This window comes from Ostrinia nubilalis, chromosome 19, assembly GCF_963855985.1.
Source record: "Ostrinia nubilalis chromosome 19, ilOstNubi1.1, whole genome shotgun sequence".
NCBI classification, from domain to species: Eukaryota; Metazoa; Arthropoda; class Insecta; order Lepidoptera; family Crambidae; genus Ostrinia; species Ostrinia nubilalis.
Genome location: NC_087106.1, coordinates 290,023 through 314,308, shown reverse-complemented (window position 1 = coordinate 314,308; position 24,286 = coordinate 290,023). Strand labels below are relative to the sequence as shown.

Sequence of the window (24,286 nt, the reverse complement as noted above, 5' to 3'; positions counted from 1 at the left end):
ATCTGCTCTAGAAGGTCTGTAAAATTGGAAATTTTATTTTTGTCTTGTATGTTCCTATCAGGAGAAAATCGACTAAATCAACATTGAGCAAACACTATAGACATGCGGGAGCATGTTAAGCCTAGTTCCAGGGAGGGGACTGCACCGTGCGTATATTTAGACGAACCAATTGTAGCCACATTTGACTCCTCATCATTCAAAAACTACTGTGCATTAACACTTCAAATTTGGCTCATGTATTGAGACTTACAATATATACATCAGCTTCAAATTTCATAAATATACCTCAAATGGTTATTTAGGTATTGACGTTCAAAAATCGACATTTAGAACACTAAAATATATCTATCACCTGTGAAATGTTAAAATTTACTGGTTTTTTATTTGTTCCTTTGTATTTACATAACTACCATTCTGGATGCAAAATTTGAACCTTCGAGGTCATCTGGAAGTGGTTAGAATTTGGTCTATAGGTCAGACATGTAGATTTTTGGACGTCAATACCTAAAGCACCGTTTAAGGCATATTTATGAAATTTGAAGCTGATGTATATCTTGCAAGTCTCAACATATGAGCCAAATTTGAAGTGTTAATGCACAGTAGTTTTTGAATGATGAGGAGTCAAAAGTGGCTACAATTGGTTCGTCTAAATATACGCACGGTGCAGTCCCCTCCCTGGAACTAGGCTTAACATGCTCCCGCATGTCTATAGTGTTTGCTCAATGTTGATTTAGTCGATTTTCTCCTGATAGGAACATATGAGACAAAAATAAAATTTCCAATTTTACAGACCTTCTAGAGCAGATGCCGCAAAAACTATACAAGATATAGAAAAACTTGACGGTCTCGCCTGTAGCAAATTGAATAAGCTTTATTTGGTTCATAGTAGTCATGTCACTAGGACGCATAGTTTCCGAGGATTAAGCGAAAAACCGAAAACTGGTACCTTTAAACCCCCCTCTCCCCGCCGGCTCAAGGGCTAAGGGCGGGGACTTTTGCTATGTTCACCTCCTAACTAGGCTAAATAAAGTCCCGAGGTCAGAAATTGTGTTCTACAGTTTTCCATCTATAATGCTTTATTGACTGGACTATACCATGAGTTTACGTTAGGTGAGCTCGCTAGCGAATACGTCAAAAAATTCTATGAAGATTTTATTTCTTGAAAGTAGCCGCTAGGGGCGCTGCACAATATGTCATACATTTAAATGTCATTTTTTTACGCAGTCGCTAGCGAGCACACCTAACGTAAACTCATGGTAGGTGTGCTGATTATGTAAAAAACGAAAAAAGTTTTTCAAGTAGTTATGTACCTATGTCAAATTCAGCCCGGTCACTATTTCACCGAGCAACCAAATAAATAAACGATTTACTTATTTTAAGTTACCTTTACAATTCACTGAAACGCTAGGATTGATATCTTTTCAAAGGGTGACTTGAACGAGTAATAAAATGGGACACTTTAAGCGAATGGCGTGGTACAGACTGAGCCTCTATGCGAAAAGCTCCGGAAGTAGCGCATATAAATAAAGCGTACGGACAATCTTATTTAACTAAAGGATTTGTAAAACGGCGCACTCGAGGATACGTGCGCTGGTTTTCTGCTTTTGTTTGTATTTCTGTTAGAATCTGAACTTTATCTGCAGAATGAAATAACTTGACTTTAGAAACTCAGCGTGTCAAACTTTTTTCGGGAACTAGAAAAACTTATAACCATAAAACGTTTCGTCATTCCCAATCGAATCCACAAATATTGTGTGTTTTATTGTCATCCCTTTGTATGCCGACAGGAACGTAAAAGTGCAAATAAACAAACAGATCGTAACGTCTGTGTCCACGGAAATGCACGATTACATAACAACAGCAGTATAATCCGCCTCGAAGTTGACTTTAGTGTAGAGATCACACATTGGTGCAGTGCCAGCTGTGGCAGTATCGTATATGAATGTAACATACATTTTGAAACTTGATTTTTATCTTATCGTTTCGTATTTTAAGACGTGAACCGAGCAAATCCTCGAGTAAATGTAGACACATTCTCCATCAGTGGCGTAAGAAATGCATATTACTTTCTTGTGAGACTCCAATATCGGTGCACCGCTGAGAGCTTGGGAGGGGAGGGCTGGCTAGCGAGGCCTGATTGAGCTGTCAGCGGTCGCGGTGAGCCGGGAGACGGTCACGTTCTAGCCCATCTTGTCGGGCGGAATGTTTGTGGAAGAATTCAGAAGGAATCTCATTACACGAAAGTAATTCCACGTTAAATAAAATTATCTAAGCTTTAGGACATTTATTTTTCAAGCACTTAATTTGAGTTATCAGGTAGACAGTCTTTTTGTGTTAGCAGCGATGGAATATTCAGTCACGAACAAGGCTATTTATAGCCTGCTGGTTTAAATAATCTGTTATTAATAATACTTTGACGAACAAAAAGAGGAAGGCATGCACATTTACAGTGCATGATGATGTTTGGCAGCTGTCATTGATCTCGTTTCTCAAGTCAAAATAATTTTAATGCGACGACTTAGTTCGAACAGACAGCAAACTGTTGAAAATCAAAAGAGTTGTCGTCAGAGTAATCAGCATTCAGCGCGGATGATCGATGGCTGCCATCCCCAACTTTGGAGATTATTCTCGGAATTTCCAGATAAAGCTTCGGACACTCGCCGGTTAGGTTCGGAGGACTCAGCAGTAATAGAGAGTGATTTATAACTTGCAGTTCGTTCAAACATAACTCCAGTCAATCCTTTGACATTGGCTCAAAAACCAAAATGAATATTGTTTGTTAGCTATGTTTCAGGATGAATGAATCTTTCATTATATTTCTTAGAGCATTTTTAATAATCCGAGTTGGTAAAAAAATATATCATGCAAGATAATAATAATTATAACTGTTTCACATATTTTATCCTTATGGTGATATTTACTTTTTGCGCAGGAGACTGTATAGTGCAAGTATAATATTGTTTGGTGGTGCAGAACCTTGAGGCTATGCGCTGGCATCGGCAGGAATATTAAAAATATGAGTTTGTGCGACGCGCGTCCATTTTTCAGGAAGAGAGCTTCCGCCCAGGGCTGCCCCATATTAAAGTGCAACTTCCGGAAATGCACTCATAAAACGTAAAATCCTTTTTTTTTGTCTACCTCACGAATATTTATATAAGTTGAAATTTCATTTGGTTTCTTCTACAAAAAGTATTAGTTTAGGATAGAACAGACAATAATTTTTTTTAGAGTAATTTGCTATTTCAACATAATTCATGGAGGGAATTAAAATCTTTCTGAAAATTTATTTCATTTTACTAAACTATAATTTAAGTTAGCATTAAGTAACTAATCAATTTCAAAATTTTGAAATTATTTAACTTCTTACAATTCATGTCTCCCTAGTTATTTTATTTTATGTTTTTATTCAAAACCTAAACATACAAAATGGCTCCGTCATATTGCAAATAAATGAAAGTTAAAAAAGCGAGGTGGCAGCCCTCGCGGGCCTAATGAGCTGGTAATGAGGTCGGCAGATTGCGCCGCTCTAAACGAACCTACGTACAAATATACAGCTTTTAACTCAGCGACACGCCAGGGCCAAATACCTGGGGAATAAAACTTAAATCGAGCGAGATGTTTCTAACATTTTATTTTATTAAATTGCCAAACTGTTGAATACCTACATCTAAAAAAAATCACTCGTGAAATCAGCACAAAAGGAAATCACGTGATTTGGCTTTAATATGTTATTTCTGAAGGAAATTGGGGTACTTTTATAGCAATAAGTAGAGCACGTGAAAAATAACTCTAAAGAACGAAATCCATATTGAGGACATAATAATAAACTACAATTTGGACTTCAGGTAGAGTGAGAGTTACAATGTGATTTTTCTTTCAACGTCGGTACAAACTATGAAAGACAAAAAAAATACTTGTGTACCTAAATCAAGTAGGTACGAGTAATTCAATGTGTATTTGGAAGATAATCCCTATTAATCCAGAGTTTTCAATATACTCGTAAACTGCTTTTCATCAGAGCAACTGAGTTGCGCTGGCAGATGTTATTTAACTAATGTTCTCGTACTTACTACGTAGCTTAGTCGCGAAACATTTTAACGATTTCTTAAATCATGAAATAAAAATGCAATGTAAATAATTATGACAGACTTCTATTAAAGGGATATTTATGATACAAATAGCGAAATGAATATTTTAAATACAGGCTGTTTTAAATTGAACTATCTTTGCTAAAATAAAAAAAAAAAACCATCATCCAATGTCCAAAAAAACTTATACATTAATATTTTATCATCTAAAGTTACTACTCGTAATTGTACCTAATTAACGCATCTTTTCTGGGTTTTTTTAAGTGACCCCTATGGTAACACATAACAGGCATTTTGTTTTCATATGGGTCACTTAAAAATTAGGGATTGATGGTGAAAACGGGCATAATTATTGTACAAAATCTTTTTAGGGAATTCCTGAAATTTTTGCAAATGCTCCCTAACTCTCATTGACTAGATAATATCATTACACTACACATCCCTCATTTTGTCAATCGTTCCTTGATTGATTGATAATCACACTCGGATAATCGCGTTGATTACGCTCATCGCATGAGGGACTCTTTGGCGAGGTGGAACTGAACTGATCGGGGTTGATTTGATGTCTCAGCGGGTGTCTTTTGTCAGTGAATCAGAGAACGATACAGGTATGTATTATATCATGTAAGACCAAGTTATTATAATTCCCTCATCAGTTAGGTAGTCAGTTTGCATTGTCCAAAAAACGTTTTGGTTCGATAACGCAGTAGTAAATAAAATTTTATGTAACTGAATTACCTTTATGACTTTAATTACTGGTGGACATAGGTCATAGCCATATCTAAACATCTTGCAAATATTTTTTTATTTTATCTAAGTTACCGATCACAGATTGTAATAAAAATAAGTGGTCTTAAGCTTCATATTACACAAAATGTTTGCTATACCCGAGTGATATTCGTATCCCAATTAATTAGACATAAAGCAATTATCCGAGGATAAGCAGCGAAGGTGAGTTGAGATCTGAATTAATCGAGTGACCCTGGATCTACATAATCTGCCAGATTATGGTAAATGGTTATCCTCATCCAGCTTTTGGTCGCGTTCTGTCCTTTGTTAATTTCACACTTTATATGAAGATCACTGAATCAGTCTACAGCCCAATTGAATCAACATATCATCCCTAATTTTATTGTTGGGTAAACTCGTAACATTATAATAAAGTTCCTTTAGCTATTCATAAAATAAAAGGCATGATTATTATTAGTGGGTATACAGGTAGGTATACTCGTATGGGTAATTATAATTAAAGTCATAAAAGTAATTTAATTCCAGCAAATAGGCCTTTAAAAAGCGAATAACACGTCCCAGTATTACTTTAACCCTACCATTCAGGAGAGTTGCCAGTATAACCGAATTCATTACTCTATCAAAGTTATAATTTTACAGCTGTGTTAGATTACAGACTGTGTAGAGTGTTTTTTTTTTCTCTCATAGTACCTATTCGTACACGACACTTTCACTTGTTTAGAACCGAACCTTTTTTCTGACGTCACTGACATTTAAACTCAAACTAACTAGCGGTTACCATCAAATCTCAAAAGCTTGTTGTTGTGGTCTCAAAACTTATAATGGTGTAACTCCTAGAGCGCGCATTATTTGTACTGACCTCAATCGTCATTAATATTGATATATCGGAGCCCTTAGTGAACCTGAAGTTTCGCGCATTATGTAGGATAGCTTTCCGCCCGCGGCTTCGCCCGCGTGGAATTTTGTCTGTCACAGAAAAACTTTATCGCGCGCGTCCCTGTTACAAAAACCGGGATAAAAACTATCCTATGTTCTTTCCCGGGACTCAAACTATCTCTATGCCAAATTTCATCAAAATCGGTTGCGAGGTTTAAGCGGGAAAGCGTAACAGACAGACAGACAGACAGAGTTACTTTCGCATTTATAATATTATAGTTGGGATTGTGGGAGAAGTCAGTAAATGTGAGAAATAAATATCTATTTACTGTATTTTGTCGAACCGCAGAATGGCATTAGTTAGTTTAGTCGATGAATTTTATGTAACAAGTAGAAGTCTTTTGCAACGATGCAATTCAGGATAGGGATCAACAATAGACGCTGTCGTCAGTAGAGTGGAATGGGTCCCGCAGGATGCCGAGTCAGCGCGGCCATCATTCGGCTGCCATCTTTACTGCTGATTGCGCGGCGCTGAGCTGCACCTGCATTAGCTTTGTCCTCTTTATCGACTCCGGAGCGCGGCGAAATGGAAGGGCTGTAAAGCCAGATAGGATTTTCTTTATTTTGTAGTCGAATACCGAGTCTAACAAACCTACGACAAAATTGATATGATTTTTAGATGAATGATGGTTTAGAATAATTACGATGTCAGTTTAAAAAAAAATAGAGACATGCTAAGAGCAAAAACAAAACGAGATTTAAGAGCACACCCATACCTACCTACCCACATATAAATTCGAGACAACAAAGACTCTGAAGCATAAAAATACCCTTTCATAAACGAAAAATGTCCCGTCATACATCAAAGTTGACACTCAATAATATTCAACTGACATGAAATAACCCCGATCATTCTTTTACTATTTAAATGTCTTTCTACATTTAGCCCGCCAAGAATATCCACCTAAAAGTGGACACCAAGACCTACCAATGACGCAAACTACGTATAAATGCCTAATCAAACGTTGTAGCCACGTTGTAGCTTATCGGCCAGTGAAAGTAGAGCTGTCCAACTTCAATGAAATGTCCTCGTAATGCTGTTATTATAGTTGAGGAGGGAGGGGTGACGGGTCCGGGAGGACTAGCGCAGGCCAGGTCACCGCATCAATAGCCTATTTATAATGCATTATCGATCTATCAAGAGCCTAGTTTGTCACAGCTAATTGGATGAGCGGCTGAAGTACGTGGAAACGAGTGACGAACTAACGAGTTGTGTCATATTTTTTAAATGTCTTTATTGGAAACAGGTTCTGATTCTCGGAAATTCTCAAGGCAGTTTGAAGCCTATATTTTGTTGAAGACTAGCTGGAACCGCTGACACCAGACATTTTAAGTGGTTATAATCGACCCTCACTATTCCGTTCAATAGTGAGTTTCGAAACACGTGAGTTTTTGTAGAAAAATGTGAGTCTTATTTATGATGCCTATTCAAAAAGAGAAAACGTTCTGCTGGCTTAGGAAAGTTATTTTGCCGAATTTATGTTTGATTCTTGATTGTTGAAAATGTTTTATATTCTCTTTATAACTACACTCTACCACAAAGAGGAATTTCTTTCATTTAATAAGAAAGGGTTTCCTATGTACACTTTTTAATGGAAACTACTTAATACAATAGCTAGGTAGTTATTCATCGAAACTTTTCCGATCGTCCATTTGAATGCTTCTTTCAAACTGTTTAACTGACCAATCGTACGCGGTCGGCCTCTCAATCAAGCGAGATCCGTTCAGTAACCAAACATAAAGCCGCTGGAGGCAATCGAGCTGCTCATTCCGATTTGGGTGTTAGGAGTGATAGACTCTCGTTGTTCATGAGCATTCCTTTCACTAAGATCCTTTATGAGCAAGGGGAAACAATTTGGAAAAACTTGGATAAAGTGACTAGACTGACTAGTGCACCCGTTCAAAGAGAGTAAATCCAATCAATTTGATTATTATTATTTACCAATTAGTGTCTTTGGAAGTACTAACGGTTTTGTAACAATCCAAAATTGAATATATCAAAGTGGGATGGGAGACTCTAAAATTAAAATCTGAAAAAATCATAACATACCTACCTACCTATGTATTTCACTTTTTTGTTGATGAACGAAATCGTCATTGTGTTCAATTAGTTTCGGCATATTTAATAATTGGTCTACTTATTCAAACTAGGTGAAGGTGCAAGCACTTGAAAGGACACACTTGTGCAAACAGTCGCACCAACGATTAGAATACTGCCGTGTCAATACTCGGATCCTCCAGTGTTTGTTATGCTCGGAGGGTTAACTGCCTAACATTGTATAATTTTAGCCGCTTTAGTTAATTAGAGCCGCTAGTTATGTACAAAGGTCACAAGAAAATCAAACTATTAATACAGTGAAACTTTCGACCTTATTTCTAGGGACTGTAACCGTTTTACACCAAGTTCGATCACGGACTAACCCGACTACGGAAACTTGCTTTTTGATCTCGCGCTAGCTGTAAATAGTTTGCATGTCTCACAACCGATGACACCAGTGCGGTTTGACACTCGAGTGGGAACTTGCGAGCCGAGTAGGCCCTACGACTAATGACTACGGGAAACTTTTGCTGTCTCAACTTGGTTTCTAATCACAAAAAGTATAAAACTTTGTTTGAACATGTGATATTTTCATCCATGTTCTTTTCTATATAGATTTACGAGTTTAACGTATATATCTATCATTCTTTTCGAAAGATAATTATACTTTAGATTTTTCAACTCTTGAATTTATCTCAAGTTTCAATGCTTTAAAACTTTACCAGAATTATTCAAGCTGTAATTAGACCACAAGATTTCGCCTCGAAGTAAATGTTTGTAGACCTCATTCCGTTGAACTTCTTTAAACGAGATTTGCCAACATTTTTCAACTAACTCCACAAAACTACGAGGTTACCGCACAACCTACCTCCTTCATTCAACTTCAAAGACATTGTATCCGATGTGCTCATTTAATTAAACGTGCAAACAAACAAAGTTCGCTAATTACTGCGCAAACTACAACACAAGTTCGGTTCAGCCCCACTAGGGAAGTAAGTTTTAAAGCTTTCAGCGGATATCGACTAATCTGTGGGTCTAGTCAAAATGCCATCGCAAACCAATGTGAAGTTTTCACTAATGTCAGTCGCCGCGTCACCAGTGATTCGATTCGATCGGAAAATGGCAGCCAAAATGCACATTGAACCACCAACGACGCGGCGATATAAAAGTTCATTCAAAATCGAATAAAAGTTAAAAAATGTCTATGACTTTGCGATTGTTTTTACTTTTTCTAGCTTTTTTTTTTAATTAGTTTCTTCCTTCTTTCTGCTCTCTGTTTACGTCTATGCTTCGCTGTCAAACCATCTTAGTTTAACTTTGACAAACGTCTAAAATCTGTCAAACTCCATACAAAAAACACCGGTTAACGTCATAGTTACGTTTAAAGTTAGGTGGTGCAACTCACCCTATTGGTTTTCGATCGAATCCAAGCTTATCACCGGGGTTTAGTAATCGCAATGAAAATGGCGGGTGTTGCGATTCGATTCGATTTTGATTGAGTCTTAAATGCATGTTGGCTAAGCCTTTGTATGGGAAATTTCAAACCAGTCTTTCGATTATCGATAGGTAGGGCTTTGCGATTCGATTTTTTGCCGTTTGACTAAGCCTTTTTTGTTATCGACCTCTTTTGCGATTTGTTTATTTTTTTGCGACTGGTTTGCGATGGGTTTGCGACTTTAAAGTGCGTTTTGACTAGACCCGCTGAACTTACATCGATGTTTGTTCTGTTTGACATCGAAGCTAACCTTCGCGTAATTCTCGATTAAAACATTACATTGCTATCATGTATATTGCAATGTAATACTTTTTAACATACAAACAACATAATTTCAGCAACCATTCACTCATAATTACCAAGACGTACCTACGTCATACAACTTCATCTACTTACTATAATAACAAAATACATTTTCCGTCTGTAATCGATAGTTGTTGTCGATAGTTCCCATGTATCGAGCAGCCGGCCGGGCGGAATGCCGCGCGTGTAGCCACGCGTGCGGACTGCACCCGCCTGCACGCCGCGCGCAATGCCTGCTTAAACGCGCGGAAACTGCTCGCGAATAGGATTCCACGTATTTACATTGCCAAAGAAGAAAAAACTGATTCTTGAATTTCATTTGAAATAAGCTTCAGGTCCCGTTTGTTGCGATCACAAGAACTTTTTCAAACTTTAAATCTTATCTTTTGATATAAAATCAGAGCTTTTAAAATGTTTCTGTAATTCAGAAAAAGGAGATTCAGAACCACTTTGAATCTATTTGCACCAGTACAAAAATAGCTTTATCTATTTATAACTGCAAGTTATCTGCGAACACAGTGTACGAATACAAACACGGAAGGTTATTCCAATGGGCTAATCCTCCGTAATTGTTGGATCTGTCGGGATCAATTTAATTCATTATGGATCCGCAATATATCGCCCCGAATTGGCGTCAGCTCCAGTTACAAATACTGACGTGATGAAGTTGCCTCTAGATCCAAAGGTTCGGGGTCCGGTCCGCGACATTCGCACAGGAGTCAAATTATTTCACTTTTATTTTCCTAATTCACTTTCAATAATGAGCCTTTACAATAACTTCATGTGACGTCAAAGAAGAAAATCCAATAACTTCCTCTAAAAAATGTTTTCGGAGGAAGAAACTGTAATTTAGAGCCCGCCCATACTATTTCACTAAACAAAATACAGAAAATATGCCACGAATAGGAGGCCAAACTCTGAAGCCAAATACCGTTGAAGGTATCTTGTTTTGCCTTTTATCTTTGCTTGGGCCACCCTGCATTCACCCTGCATTCTTTAGTAACAAATCGCAACATTCATAGCCCTTGTGAAGTTTAGTTTGTCCCAGTTGCCCCCAGTTCGCGGTTAACTGACCCACTTCCGACTGCTCAGATGTTACCGACCCGATTGCTAATAGATATTGAGGGGGATTACCCTGTAACTATACTAAAATATTCCATAAGCCGCGTGTTTACGGCTGATTGATATGTAGCCCCCGTCTGTCAGGGCCTACGTGTACAGCCAGGACCAAAACATTCGTACGATTTAAGATGCTAATACTCCAACATGGGCACAAAAACTAATCTTCAGATAGGTACCCGATACATCTATATATACAGTGTGAGTCACGTTAAAGTGTACATATGAAAATAGATGAAACTAGACCTATTTTTATCGACAAAAAAGAGGTCAAAAAATTTTTGAGATTTTTTTTAAATTTTTTATAGATTTTTTTTTCTTCCAATTACTTATTGTAAAGAAAACGTAATAACTTTTAAACTAAGCAGTATATCCTGATAAAATAAAAACAGTAATAATGCTAAATAACAGGCGATACTAAAAAAATACATAAAATACACAAAAAAGGCCAACAAATAATAAAAAATGATACTTTTTGAAAAAAATCTGCTTTAAAATTCGTGTTTTTTTGGTTATTTGATAAATTTCTCCAAAAAATGCCCCTATAACCGGTGGTTTTTATTACTTTGTATTGTTCTCTATCGTATTACCTTCGTAAAACCAAAAATCGCATGTCTCTATCCCTATCACAACGTTTGCAATGATCGTTTGAACTAAGCCTCTCCGGGCGCGCCATTCAAAGCTTCGTTATCAACGAAACTGAAAATGGCTCTCGATTTGTAATTTTGATAAAGACAAGTTAGATTTCAAATAAAAACAAAAGAATTCGTAGAAAAATAAGCATTTTAGTTAAAATTAAAATTGTCTCCACCTGTAGCGGAGAATAATGTTGTGGCAGGCCTTTGTTCAAACGTTCATAGCAAATGTTGTGATAGGGATAGAGACATGCGATTTTTGCTTTTACAAAGATAATACGATAGAGAATAATAAAAAGTAATAAAAACCACCTGTTATAGGGGCATTTTTTGGAGACATTTATCAAATAACCAAAAAAACACGAATTTTAAAGCAGATTTTTTTCGAAAAGTATCATTTTTTATTATTTGTTGGCATTTTTTGTGTATTTTATGTATTTTTTTAGTATCGCCTGTTATTTAGCATTATTACTGTTTTTATTTTATCAGGATATACTGCTTAGTTTAAAAGTTATTACGTTTTCTTTACAATAAGTAATTGGAAGAAAAAAAAATCTATAAAAAATTAAAAAAAAATCTCAAAAAAATTTTGACCTCTTTTTTGTCGATAAAAATAGGTCTAGTTTCATCTATTTTCATATGTACACTTTAACGTGACTCACACTGTATAAAAATGAAACCCGTTTTCCGTTGTCACGACATAACATGAAAACGGCTTGACCGATTTGGCTGATTTTTTTTTTGTAGTTTTCTAATACTCTGTACAAGGTTTTTACGGAAAAAAATATAAAGAAAATCTCTACGCTAAGGCGGTACGAAGTTCGCCGGGTCAGCTAGTAGCTTAAAAATAAAATCTTATTTAAATACAAATAATAATACTTCCCATGATTTTCCTTTCTCTTTCTGTAACGAATCGAAGGTATTGGTCGAAACAATATTACTCTCCAGATAGCGAGTGAATAATAAATACTTAAGTGTTGGCGGCTGGCCAATTTGACAAAAATCATCTATCCCAGAAACCTAAGGTGACCCCAGAATTGAAAGCATGTATCGATTCACAACCTTCATCGTTTAAAATATATCTTAAAAGATTGATAACAACCCCAAAGAAGTTACAACCGCTCCTAACTTTTTAAACTCCTGAATTTGTTTCTCTCTCCCTCGGGACTTGTGTATAAGTCCCATACGAATGTTGTCTCTACTTAGGCTAAATCACTTCCTACATTCAATCAAGAATTCCTTTTTAAGGCTTACGTCCAAAGAATGCCTTCGAGATGTTTCTAATACAGGCCTGCCAGTAGAGGCCTAATAGTTAGGATCGTTTCCGCTGAAAATCACTATTGTGAAAGGTTTTGTATTCACTGCTTGTTATTGTGCACGAAATGAATAATGCCCACTCTAGTGTTTCTGAGACTATGAAAAAACAGGGAATTCGAAAATGTGCAAAAGCTAGTATTTCTAACAATATTTTTGAATGCTTTGTTAAATTCTGTTTTAATAAGCGCCAGTTTAAATACCTTATCTATAACTAATGCTTAAAGGTGAGGTCAATTAAACTTATTAATATGCTTTTTTTTCATGTTTTAAGTAGGTATAAAAAATTTAAACCATTTAGAGTGAATGTTGTCTGTGAGCTGATGATGGATTTCATAGACATGTAGTGTCCATACTTAGCAAGAAATAACGATTCATTGATGAAAAACAATTTACCAATAAATATGAGGTTAAAAGAGACCCAATGAGTTTCCACGAAGCTAAATAAGTGTCCCCACAGTAATACCCTAAGGCACTAAGCGCTAATATAATTCAGCTGGTCGGATTGCAGCGGCAGCGAGTCTAGGGGTGTACCTTAAAAAAACATTGATATTTCAAGCTTGTTCGTCTCTCTTACCCACCTCGGTATACTGATGTAAATGAAAGAGATGGATCATACTGAAACCGTAAAATATTTTCGATATTCAGAGATCCTCGCCGCTTCAGTCAATTTGCGTCGACGCTGTAAATTTTCCTGGAATTTAGTTTATTTTTCAGAACCCGATCCAGCCAGACGACAATTTAAAATAATGGAGTATTTTCACAAAGCATTACGTAAATGATAAGCTTTTAAAATAGCGCATGGACGTGAAATTCATAGCTCAAGCTCTTAGTTTGAGGATTAGACATAACACGCACTGCTCTTTCATTTCTGTTAATTTATACGAGTAATTACCATTTTGTAATGTGTTCAAAACTTTTTTTAGACTTGCACGTACGTATAGCAATGAATTGATACCTTCCTTTGTTGATAGGTGTAATCTAAAAAGTCTTACGTCATAAGCAGATGACATACACATACACAATGAAGCATTTCGCGATCGTCTTGTATCAATCAAGGATCGATTCCATTGTGAAGGCGGCTCTTTGAACATGTGACTCATTGAGGAGCCTCGGGGCTGGCACGTGGCAGCTCAAACGTGCCCCGATTATTAAGAATTTTGACAATTGTAAATAAGTACATGTGACCTACTAAAATGAAAATTTATTACTTTGGTACTTGCTACGATATCTGGAATATTTTATGGTTCTATAAGTATCACTTACATAAAATTTTGTATAAAACGAATGTGGTCATTGTTGGACGAATAGCTCGTTCAAATTAAGTACCTATCTAGTTTAAATGGTAACGTGGGTAATCTTTTATTTTGATACATTTGATAGAGTAGGCCTCGGTTTAATGCTTGCTAAGTACCTATTCATTATATTGAATGGGCGCTGACCGCTCAAAGCAAAAATAAACACGAGCTAAAACTTGAGCTGACCTATCATCGCATAGAATAGTCCCTTTCCCCATAGATGGGGTGACCTTTTAAATAACAGTAAGGTACCTATGTACTTTCTATTCCTTTCAAGTACTCTACTATGTGCTCCACAAAATTTGAATTTGTGTTTTCATAAGTAAATTGGCGATTTCAAACATTTGGACATTTCAAGCAAAGTTCAAATTAAACGAATTTGTTTTAAAGCGATCGTAAACTAACCACACAATTCAATTCATGTACGAATTGTGGGTTTCATGAAATGAATGTTCCGTTACTAATGTTCTGATACTCGGATGATACTGTTTTATTTTGAAAAACATCCTAAAATGAATAACTTACAAATATTCATGGGTGAACGCAAAACCAAGGGGACAAGACACAAAGACAATGCTATGAAGACAGTGATGTTCTGGAAAATGGGAAATATAGACACATCTACTATAATCTTTACAAATCCGTACAAATGCAGAAACGATATTATATCCTCGCCTAAAATTGTGAGCTGGTTAAAATATTATTTTAGATCCTTTCTATATTTAGCTTTTGCTATAGCTAAAATTAGGATCGTGTGTCTGGATATAACTTGAAAGTTTATGTTAACAGGTAAATATGTTAACCTTTCATACATGCCTACACACAATGTTTACAAACGACTAAACGTCACGATCTTGACTACACAAAGTTTGAAGACACCCTAGCAAGCAGACCGCACACGTCCGCTCTACCTGACCTATGCCCTATATGAGCGCTGGCATTTCGCGCGTGCCACTATATCGAAATTAAAACACATGGCCGCCCGGCCCGGGCGCTAAATGGTCTGTTTGTCATCGCGCCGCCCATTCTGCTCCCTTAACTAAACACTTGTCATTTTGCCGGCAATGCGCTATAATATTATTTTGTTTTATTAATGTCCCTATTTGCGTACACTGAAACGTATGATGATGCAAGGGCTTTGAGAACATTTAACGATAGAGACTGGAGAGATAACATAGTCTTATTTGTTCAAAGTTAGGAGAGACTGATGACGATATTTGAAATGAATATGTAGGTAAGTACTATTAAATTACGTAGCGATTTTACGAGATCTTTTTGAAAATTATGGCGATCGGTACTCTTACTTCTTCTTTTTTTATGCAGCACGAAGCAGCAATTTCACTGCGATCACACCTGTTGTTAAAAGAGATGCAGTGTAGAATTTTTTTACCCATATAATTGATGAAATATGTATGATTGTCGACAGATGCGTTGCTGCGTAGTAGCGCTGTGCTTGTCAGCGCTGTCCACGCTGGCCGCCGCGGCCGCGGAGCCCGCGCCGCACGACCTTGCTCCCGCGCAGGTAAATGCCCACTCTTTATTTTATCAGCTTTATACATATTCCGAAATGGATATTATGTGTGTTAAGCTATGCAAAAACACCTAAAACAGCGTGTCCACCCCTCAGAATACGGAGTTCTGTATTCTGAGGTCCACCCACAAGTTAGACCAACGACCTCATAAAGGTAGCAGGAAGGCACTGGATGCAAGCCGCTAGCGACCGGTCAGTATCACTGGGGGAGGCCTATGTACCGCAGTGGACGTCATTTGGCTGAAATAATGATGATGATGAAGAAAAATAGTCTTCGCTTGATAACGGGGTTGTCACAACTTTATTGATGACAATGACAAATTATATCGTCAGCTCAAAACAAAAAATTATATCTATCGTTTCTCAAAAGTTTTGGAAGACAAAAATAGACAGTTAAATAAAAACATGAAATAATTGCCAGTATGTAGTTTTAAATCTCATTTGTAATAAAAATACAGCAGGAAATATACCTACTATTGTGAAGCAAATTTAAAAGTAGACGAGAGAACAATTAACGAACAAAGTTCCACAACTCAGGAAAGTATTTTTCATCTGAAAGCTTTGGGCGCGGTTTTGTTTGTGAATTCTAAATATTAATGCGCAAGCGACTTAGTACGCGAGTTGCTAATTAGCTTGCACTGGGCCCCGTCACAATGGAGAGCACAGGGACTACTAAATATCAAAACACTTGGCTTCTAAAAAGCACATTTAAGATTTTTAAGCTTGCTAGCGGTTGATGAACAATTTACGGAAGATTTTTTTTTGACAACTAAACCACATGACAATCAATACATTCATAAATTCCTCAATTACCATCGCTTACTAAAATACATAACAATAAACTTCTTTTGTTCTTTTTCTTTTAATGTTAAGCACAATTAAAAAGAGTGCTTTTTAGTCGCCGGTGGCTCTACGATCAAGAACGGTTCAATTCCTACCTAATGCGTCGTGAAGAAATCGATTATCATACTTCCCCGGTCCAACTGAACTGCCGACAATTGGCAAATAAATAGAACTTGCCTAAATGGCACCAACGTTAAAAAAGCTTCATTATTATGGAAGGCCGATCAGTACATACATACATATATCGATATCATCTTTTTTTTCATCTAGTCAACTAGCCTTACCTCCTTTGTTTCTGGCTGGGCACCATTCTGAGCTAGCTACTTTGGTTTGTTCCAAATATGTCCATAAAATTCCAATTTATGAATGTTTAATCCAGGAGCAAACTTTTCTAAGCCGAGTGGAGCGTTGAAAGAACAATCGGCCGACAAGGCACAAAAAGGCGCGGACCCGACCACGAAAACTTTGCGAGCTTTTAACTCGGGGCGCCACTGGCAGCGAGAATGCTCGTAAAGGCGCAACAAGTCTATAAAACTACGTCTATAGTAAATTAATGATCCAAATATATTGTCGTTTCAAACAAATACACTGGTCATCATAAAAATCGACCCACCCGCGACAAGCACTTTCAAACGTATGCATCCCCACTTCCCACCAATATTACTATACTATATTACCATTTAAAAGCCACTTCTAAACTTCATTTCATTAAAGGAAAGGTTTTTACCCCAAAAATGTGTCTGTAGAAGAATCCAGAGTCACTTCTTCAAAAAATAGGTAGTTACGCTTGAGCCAACTTTTATGGCTATAAAACTGTTATTAATCTCTATCCATCTGTTAAAGAGGAGACGTGAGATCATTATTTGGTTTTATAACCATAAAAATTGGTCTAATTGATCCCAGAGGTGAGCCCAAAGTGAGGTCTTTTTTCAAGTTTTTCAAGTCACATTTATTGTATATGTTAATCGTTTATTAGGAAATTAAATGTGTTTTTCTTTAAGAATATTTATTGGCCTTTCAAATAACACCAATATTGTTAGGGCACCATGATTGTGTCAGTAGAAATGAGTTTTCCTGTAAAACGTAGGTTTTTGTGATGACCAGTGTATTAGTTAAATATAAAACTGAGGAGACTTACTTAGTGACAGAAAATTTCTTACTGTTCTTGATTAAGGACTGTGATGATGTCATGAAGAATAGTGTTTAATTGTTTCACCAAAGTTGTTAAAGACGTGGCTGTAAATATTCATAATATACACAAGAATATTTAGATACCTAAGTATTAAACTTAAAAATTGAAACCAAAGCAAAGTCTTCTGTCATTCCCGTACCTGGCATAAGGCAGACATAACCACATAACAATGTTAACACCGTCAAGTTGCAAACACAGTAGCACTAGTTGGTTGCACCCGCCGCTCCTTGCAACTAACTTCGGAACATATTCAACTTCGTTACTGCTTCTTGCGCCGCGCGATAACCTCAGCTTGTCTTAATGAAATTATGAGTATAATGCAACGCTATTTATTTTGAGCTCAATTTCAGTAATTAATATGTGGGTACTACATTTCCTTTGGTTATAGACGTGCAAGTGCACTATAAAATATTTAAGTATCAACAACAAAAAAACTTATCTCGCCATTTTTTCTAGTACATAAATACATATCTATTCAACATAATTAGTACCAATAAATTAATTCTCCTTCTTCACTAAGTAGAATCAAAGATTGTATCTATTACAATAGACATAAGGGATATTACGTAGGTACATATTAGGTATAATACCTATCTGTAACCACTGAAATGGAATAAGATAATGCGAGAGTAACCAATTCAATAAGATAGTTTCCAAAAACGGCTGGCATCAGTTCGCTACTGAATCGTACTGATGCCTCGTAGATATCAATATTTAATTTATTTGAAATACATTGAAGTGAATCAAAAAGGCCTAAATTAGTCAAAGTCAAAGTCTGTAGGTACCTACATAGTTCTTAGCAAAATTAGAAATACATTGCAGTCTCTGCGTGAATTGCAACAACTTATTTATGTTCTTAACACTTGTTATGATGGCATAGCTCCTCATATTGTTTAAAAACTAAACTGTTTATGGAAAGACTAGTATGACATAATAAATACTGTGGAAAAAATCATGAGGAAATGTACTATGGAATAATGTGAAAAAATAGGTGTGTGACAACCCTAATAAAAGTCGCAAAACGCCGGGGGTTTCACCGGCATATTGTTTGTGCGGCGCGGGCTCAACTTAAGCGAATTATTAAAACTAATTCGCTTATAATAGAAAATAGAAACGCTTTATAGTCCTTGGCTTTAGAGACCGTGCCACAAGATTAGCCTTCGCCACGAATTAATAATGGCACCTTAATGCTTTTATGTTATAGGAAAACTTTATACCTACTATCTGCAATAATGTATGTTTTAAATCAAATAAACTAGAACATGAAAATCATAAAAAATACATTTTTCATATTTATGTAAGTAAACATTTTTATCAAATAATAAAGGTACCCTCAGTTCCAAAGTAAACAAATACGTAGAGTTTGTAAAAGCATCATTAAAATCTCATTAAATAAATTTGAGATTACTTGGCAGAACTAGGCCTGGTAATGTGCCTGCCAATTGCCGACTCGTTACTAATGTTGCCACGAACTTTGCGAGCAACTTGGCTTTAACTTTCGCGACCACCTGGCTGGTTGATCTTGTACCAGTCTACATCGCTAGTTGACACAGTCCTGGGACCGAATCCCACTATCTTTCTAATTAGTTGGCTGAAACTAAGACTAATATGATGAGAAAAAAAAGTGATGTTACGATATATAATTTTATTGTCCTTGTGGAAAATATACCAAACAGAGCCGCATAAGCAGGTCTGTTGCAGGAAATGACCTAATTATACGTATCCACATCTGGGACGCTCACTCATTCATCACTGAACAATGGCTTCCGCTCACTGCCGAAGTGGGAAGGCGCCGTTAGATGCAGGCTTCATGCTTGTTTGTTCCCGGTAAAACCAAGAACTTGAGATTGATTTTTTGTTTTATGTATGTATACTATAGTAATTAATAAGTAGCCTTGGTATCTAAATTGACTCATATAAGTTACCATCACTTCGTTGTTTTGAACTAACATTAAATGAAATTACCAGCTAAATGCACAACAACTTTATTCTCGTAGCTCTAAAAAGTGAATTAAAATTAATCTTCTATTACAGAATGACAACGAATTAGAACTAACAGAAGAAGAAAAACGAGCATGGCAAAATCTACATGGAGGCTGGGGCAAACGCGGGTGGCAAGACATGAGCTCCGCGTGGGGCAAGCGAGCCTGGCAGGACCTCAACTCCGCCTGGGGCAAGCGAGCCTGGCAGGACTTGAACTCCGCTTGGGGCAAGAGGGGCTGGCAGGACCTCAACTCCGCGTGGGGCAAAAGAGGCTGGCAAGACCTTAACTCCGCATGGGGCAAACGCGCCTGGAGGGACATGTCCCAGATGCCTTGGGGCAAGAGGGGATGGCAAGACATGAGCTCTGCCTGGGGCAAGAGGGGCTGGAACGATATGAGCTCTGCCTGGGGAAAGAGGGGATGGAACGACATGAGCTCTGCTTGGGGTAAAAGGGGCTGGAATGACATGAGCTCGGCTTGGGGAAAACGCGGCTGGCAGGACATGAGCTCGGCTTGGGGCAAGAGAGCACCGGTAAGTTTCAAAATGTAGCACAAATTGAAGTAAAATAACTCAGATATAAGCAAAGTTGAAGAGTTTATGAAGAGTATAGTGAAAAATTCTATTATACGTATCTTTTAAATGTCTCTCTTTAAATGCCTCGCATACCTCTTGAAAAATGGCACAATATCTATTTAATTTGTTATAGGAAAAATGGGCGAACTTCCACGGATCATGGGGCAAGCGATCAGGACCCGAGACCGACTACGAAGATGTTGAAACCATTGACCAACTGATTCCGATCCAACAGGTAATACAAATCAATGATCATTACAGCTAATCATGTTGCAATTTTTTCTTTCTTTCTTTCTTTCAATTTGAATCCAATAAGGCAATAATCAAATCCTAATATTACAATCCCTAATCATTATTAATCTTGGCAGACTACATACAGACATCCTAATAACTGTGTACACTAATGTGTTTAGCGTCAGTTAACGATATTAATAAATTAAAAACACAAACGTCTGTCTGTGAGTGTTGGGAAATGGACGTGTGATGAATTTACCAATTACTATGGTAATTGGTCTGGTGCACACACTGCTAACAGTGCCAACATTTCCCCGTCATAAAAACTTTTTGGATATATCCTTTCTGGAAGCGACTTTAATTCATTGAGGTCTTTAACTTGATATGATATTATAGTATCATAAAAATAATATTTAAAGCAATTGACTTGAACCAACTCGCTGAGTGACGACACACGATACGATACGTTACGCGCGAGTGTTTCTACCGCTTCCATTACAGTTAGGCACAGGGGACACATCACTTTTATTTTATTTGCACAAGTTATAGAACTAACTCTAAATAAATAACGTAAATAAACTCAATGACTGTGTCTATGTCATAATAAAGTACCTCCCGGTTTTCGTGATGGTTTGCAAGCTGTTAGCGATTGCATAATCAATATCTAAATTTTCCAAAAGCCTTTACTTAGTCCAATCAACGTCTCTATTCTCGTAAGATTGAAAATAGCTGCTAACCGCAGTGGATAGTGTGCCGGGCGTGCGTGAACTCTCGGCCTTAGGCTCACACCCACTCAAGCCGGCATTACACGTATTATGTTATCTGAGGCTACCCGGCGCGTGACTTCGACCGTGAGCGTACGTGTTCACGGTGTCACTGGATCACATGCCTTTCAGCCAGGTGTAGTAATTTTTGAAACATGAATCTTTTCGAGACTTATGTGAAATGACAATGCAATATTTTTTTTTATAATAAATCGGAAAAATGTGCCATATTTATACATGAAAGTTAAATGGTAACCCTACAAAAGGAACATACTATATCTGGTAGAGTCTAAAAATAGAACTAACTATCGTCAAACTTCCAAACGTAGTCACGAGTAACTTGTCGCTTTTAGGGTCCAATTCGGCGCAAACAATAGCGCAAAATTAGTTCTAATAAAATATTACCCATACAAAATACTTTCATTTTTCGTCTGCTTTAATTCGCAAACCCACATTTCTATTTCGTTTAATTCAAATTGGACTAAATTCGAAGTTTCCTAATCCGTTTAAATGAGCGCGCAGCGGAAGTGATCGTCTAAGAATAGGGCGTCTATTACCGCCCGCCCGCCCGCCGTTACACACGTAATCTAGGCTGAACTGTGTAGGGTTGACATACACAATTTGTATTCTCATTAACTTGTCTGAAACTGTGTGTATAACATACGTTAATAACTTGCAAACAAAACATACAGCTAGCGGCATAAATTTCAAATAGGCTTTTAGCAATGATAGCGCATATCGGCACGAAACCACTTCTATAGTTTGATCTACAAATGATAAATGTACTTAATAGAATTTTAAATAAATTTCATTCTCGGATAGTAAACAGTTCTATTCTGCATTATAAGACGTTTAAAACTAACCAGTATTGTCTGGTAAACGCCGCGCCGTCTGCTGCTCTATTATTCACTGCGAGCTTAAACTACACAATCCATTTGAGTTCGGCGAAAACACCAATAAAACCTGCGTGGGTCGAATTCATTCTTCGCGTATTTCGGGCTCTGCGCAAATCTCCGAAGTTTTGTTATAATTTACGCGAGGTTATTATGAATCATTCCGCGCTACAAAAGGCAGTATCGTCCGTAACGCCTTTGTGTAGCCCCATTTGGGAATTAAAGGGTCGCCTACGGATATTTCACAGATGGTGAAATGTTACGCACGATTTAAAAATGAGATTTTTTCTAAGTTAAATAATAATGTAACGTAAACTAAAATTATTTGACCGTAAACCAAAGAAGCAAAATAATGCGCTAATTCTTTAAAATTTAAACAACACCACGTTGTTTAAATCCCAACACTACCAAACTACTCGTTACATTGCTGATAGATGATAGATAAACGCACCCACTCGTAATGATATCTACAATTGACATAATATTTGAAATGTAACCGTGCCCATAAACAGAGCAACGCAAACATCAAGGTGCTGTACAAGTAGCGAGCTGTGTCGCCTATCAAGGAGCAATAACACTCGGCGGTCTGATGCCTTGTTTACGTGTTTGTCCCGAGAAATTAGACAAGGGTTGCGCACACGTAGGCTTTGAAACATAGTTTGAGGGCTTAGTACATTATTCAAATTGATATTACAGGTGAAAATTGCCTGAGTCCCTCAAAAGACGTATGCTGTGTCATATCATGAAAAATTACTTTTGTTATACAGAAGAAATACACATTAATTAAATGAATCGTCAAGTAGAAATGCAAATACGAATAAGTTCAATCTTCGCTCAGATTTTAATACAATAATCGAATGCAATTTCCGCGGGCAATAATCCCAGTGTCGGCTCAGTTTGCTTTAGCGCCAATCACTTCAAAACTTCGACTTGCAGCATTTATTTTATAAAGATTAATGAATAACGTTTGCCATTTCACTGGAATTAACGTTTTTTTCTCTCTATTTTTTAAAGTTTTTTTTTTAAATTAATTTAAGCTGATTACTTAGTTTGAATTGGAGTGAAGAGTTAAGATTTTTAATAAAGTAAGTAGGCACTACTTTGAAGGACCAGGTTACGAATAGTAACATTTAGTTTCTAACATAGTTTCAAAAGAGATACCCAGGTGTATGATCAATGAATTATCGTGTCAGTCGAAGTAAAAAATTTATATCTTCCTTATTCTACGATCAAGATAAAAAACAACAAAGAAAATTAAGAGATAATGATGACAAACACTTCCAAAGAACTTAGCTATCAAATCTGCGGTACACTCGCTCTCCCATTGCCGTCGCTACATTAGACCCTATTTCAGCTGGACGAGCCGGAGCAGATCGCGGAATCACCAGAGAAACGTGCATGGTCTGCGCTACACGGCGCCTGGGGCAAGCGCCCTGTCAAGCAGCACATCAACAGCGGTAAATATCACTACAATACTGGGAATAACGCGGAGTTATCGATTTAGACGCTAGCCAAGAATAGACCTTTTTTAAAATATTACTTTCTAAAACAGTTTCAAAACAGATGATTAGTTTTTGTATAAATAATGTACAATTAACTTGATCGTTAACAGTAATGTAGTCCATTACAGATTTTTAAATAAAAAGTTAAGTCAATTGAATACCTCCAACCTCCATTATGCGTCTCAATCGAAAACATTAACGCCGACGTCTTAACACCTAAACTTTTCACTAAACCTACTCCAAAGTAGACACTAGACACATTTTACATTACTTATAGTCGAAATAACCTTCGCAAGTATCCCCTTTTCGCATAAATCTCTTGGAAGTTTGCAAATTAATCTATTTTAGCCTTAAATGCTGTAATGTTTCTCTCTCACTAATTAGTAGAATTGGCATTTATTTTGTGTCTATTTTCTAATAGATCATTACCTCTACACAATCCTTTTGCAGCATCAGTAGAAATTTAGAAAAACTCACTTGGAGACTATTTTCTATTAGAACAATTTTAACACTTTTTCTATCCTATATCACACTACAAAACTTGTTTTTTTAATGAGAAATTCCTGGTAAAATACCTAAATAAAATTACAATACAAATACAAAGTTATTTAGCACTGCGAGCAGCGATACGAAGAAGGCATAAATTAAAATACCTACTCTAATTCTAACACATCCAGACAGACTTCACAATAGCGTCAAAATAGAGCCCACGTATAAACGTAAAGTCAAAGTCAAAGTCAAAATTTCTTTATTTGTTTAGACTAATAAATAGTTCTTACAAATCGTCATTTTGCT

At 36.8% G+C, this 24,286-nt stretch overlaps 1 protein-coding gene across 2 annotated transcripts in view; it reads left to right on the top strand.

The window, feature by feature from the left end:
- Positions 1-24,286, top strand: part of LOC135081013 (prothoracicostatic peptides) — a 69,084-nt gene that overhangs the window by 29,257 nt on the left and 15,541 nt on the right. For both annotated transcript variants that reach the window (XM_063975735.1, XM_063975734.1), the window contains exons 2-5: positions 15,403-15,498; positions 19,577-20,056; positions 20,232-20,333; positions 23,344-23,446. In XM_063975735.1, coding sequence (XP_063831805.1) covers positions 15,403-15,498; positions 19,577-20,056; positions 20,232-20,333; positions 23,344-23,446 — 781 coding nt within the window. The remainder of the gene's footprint in view (positions 1-15,402; positions 15,499-19,576; positions 20,057-20,231; positions 20,334-23,343; positions 23,447-24,286) is intronic.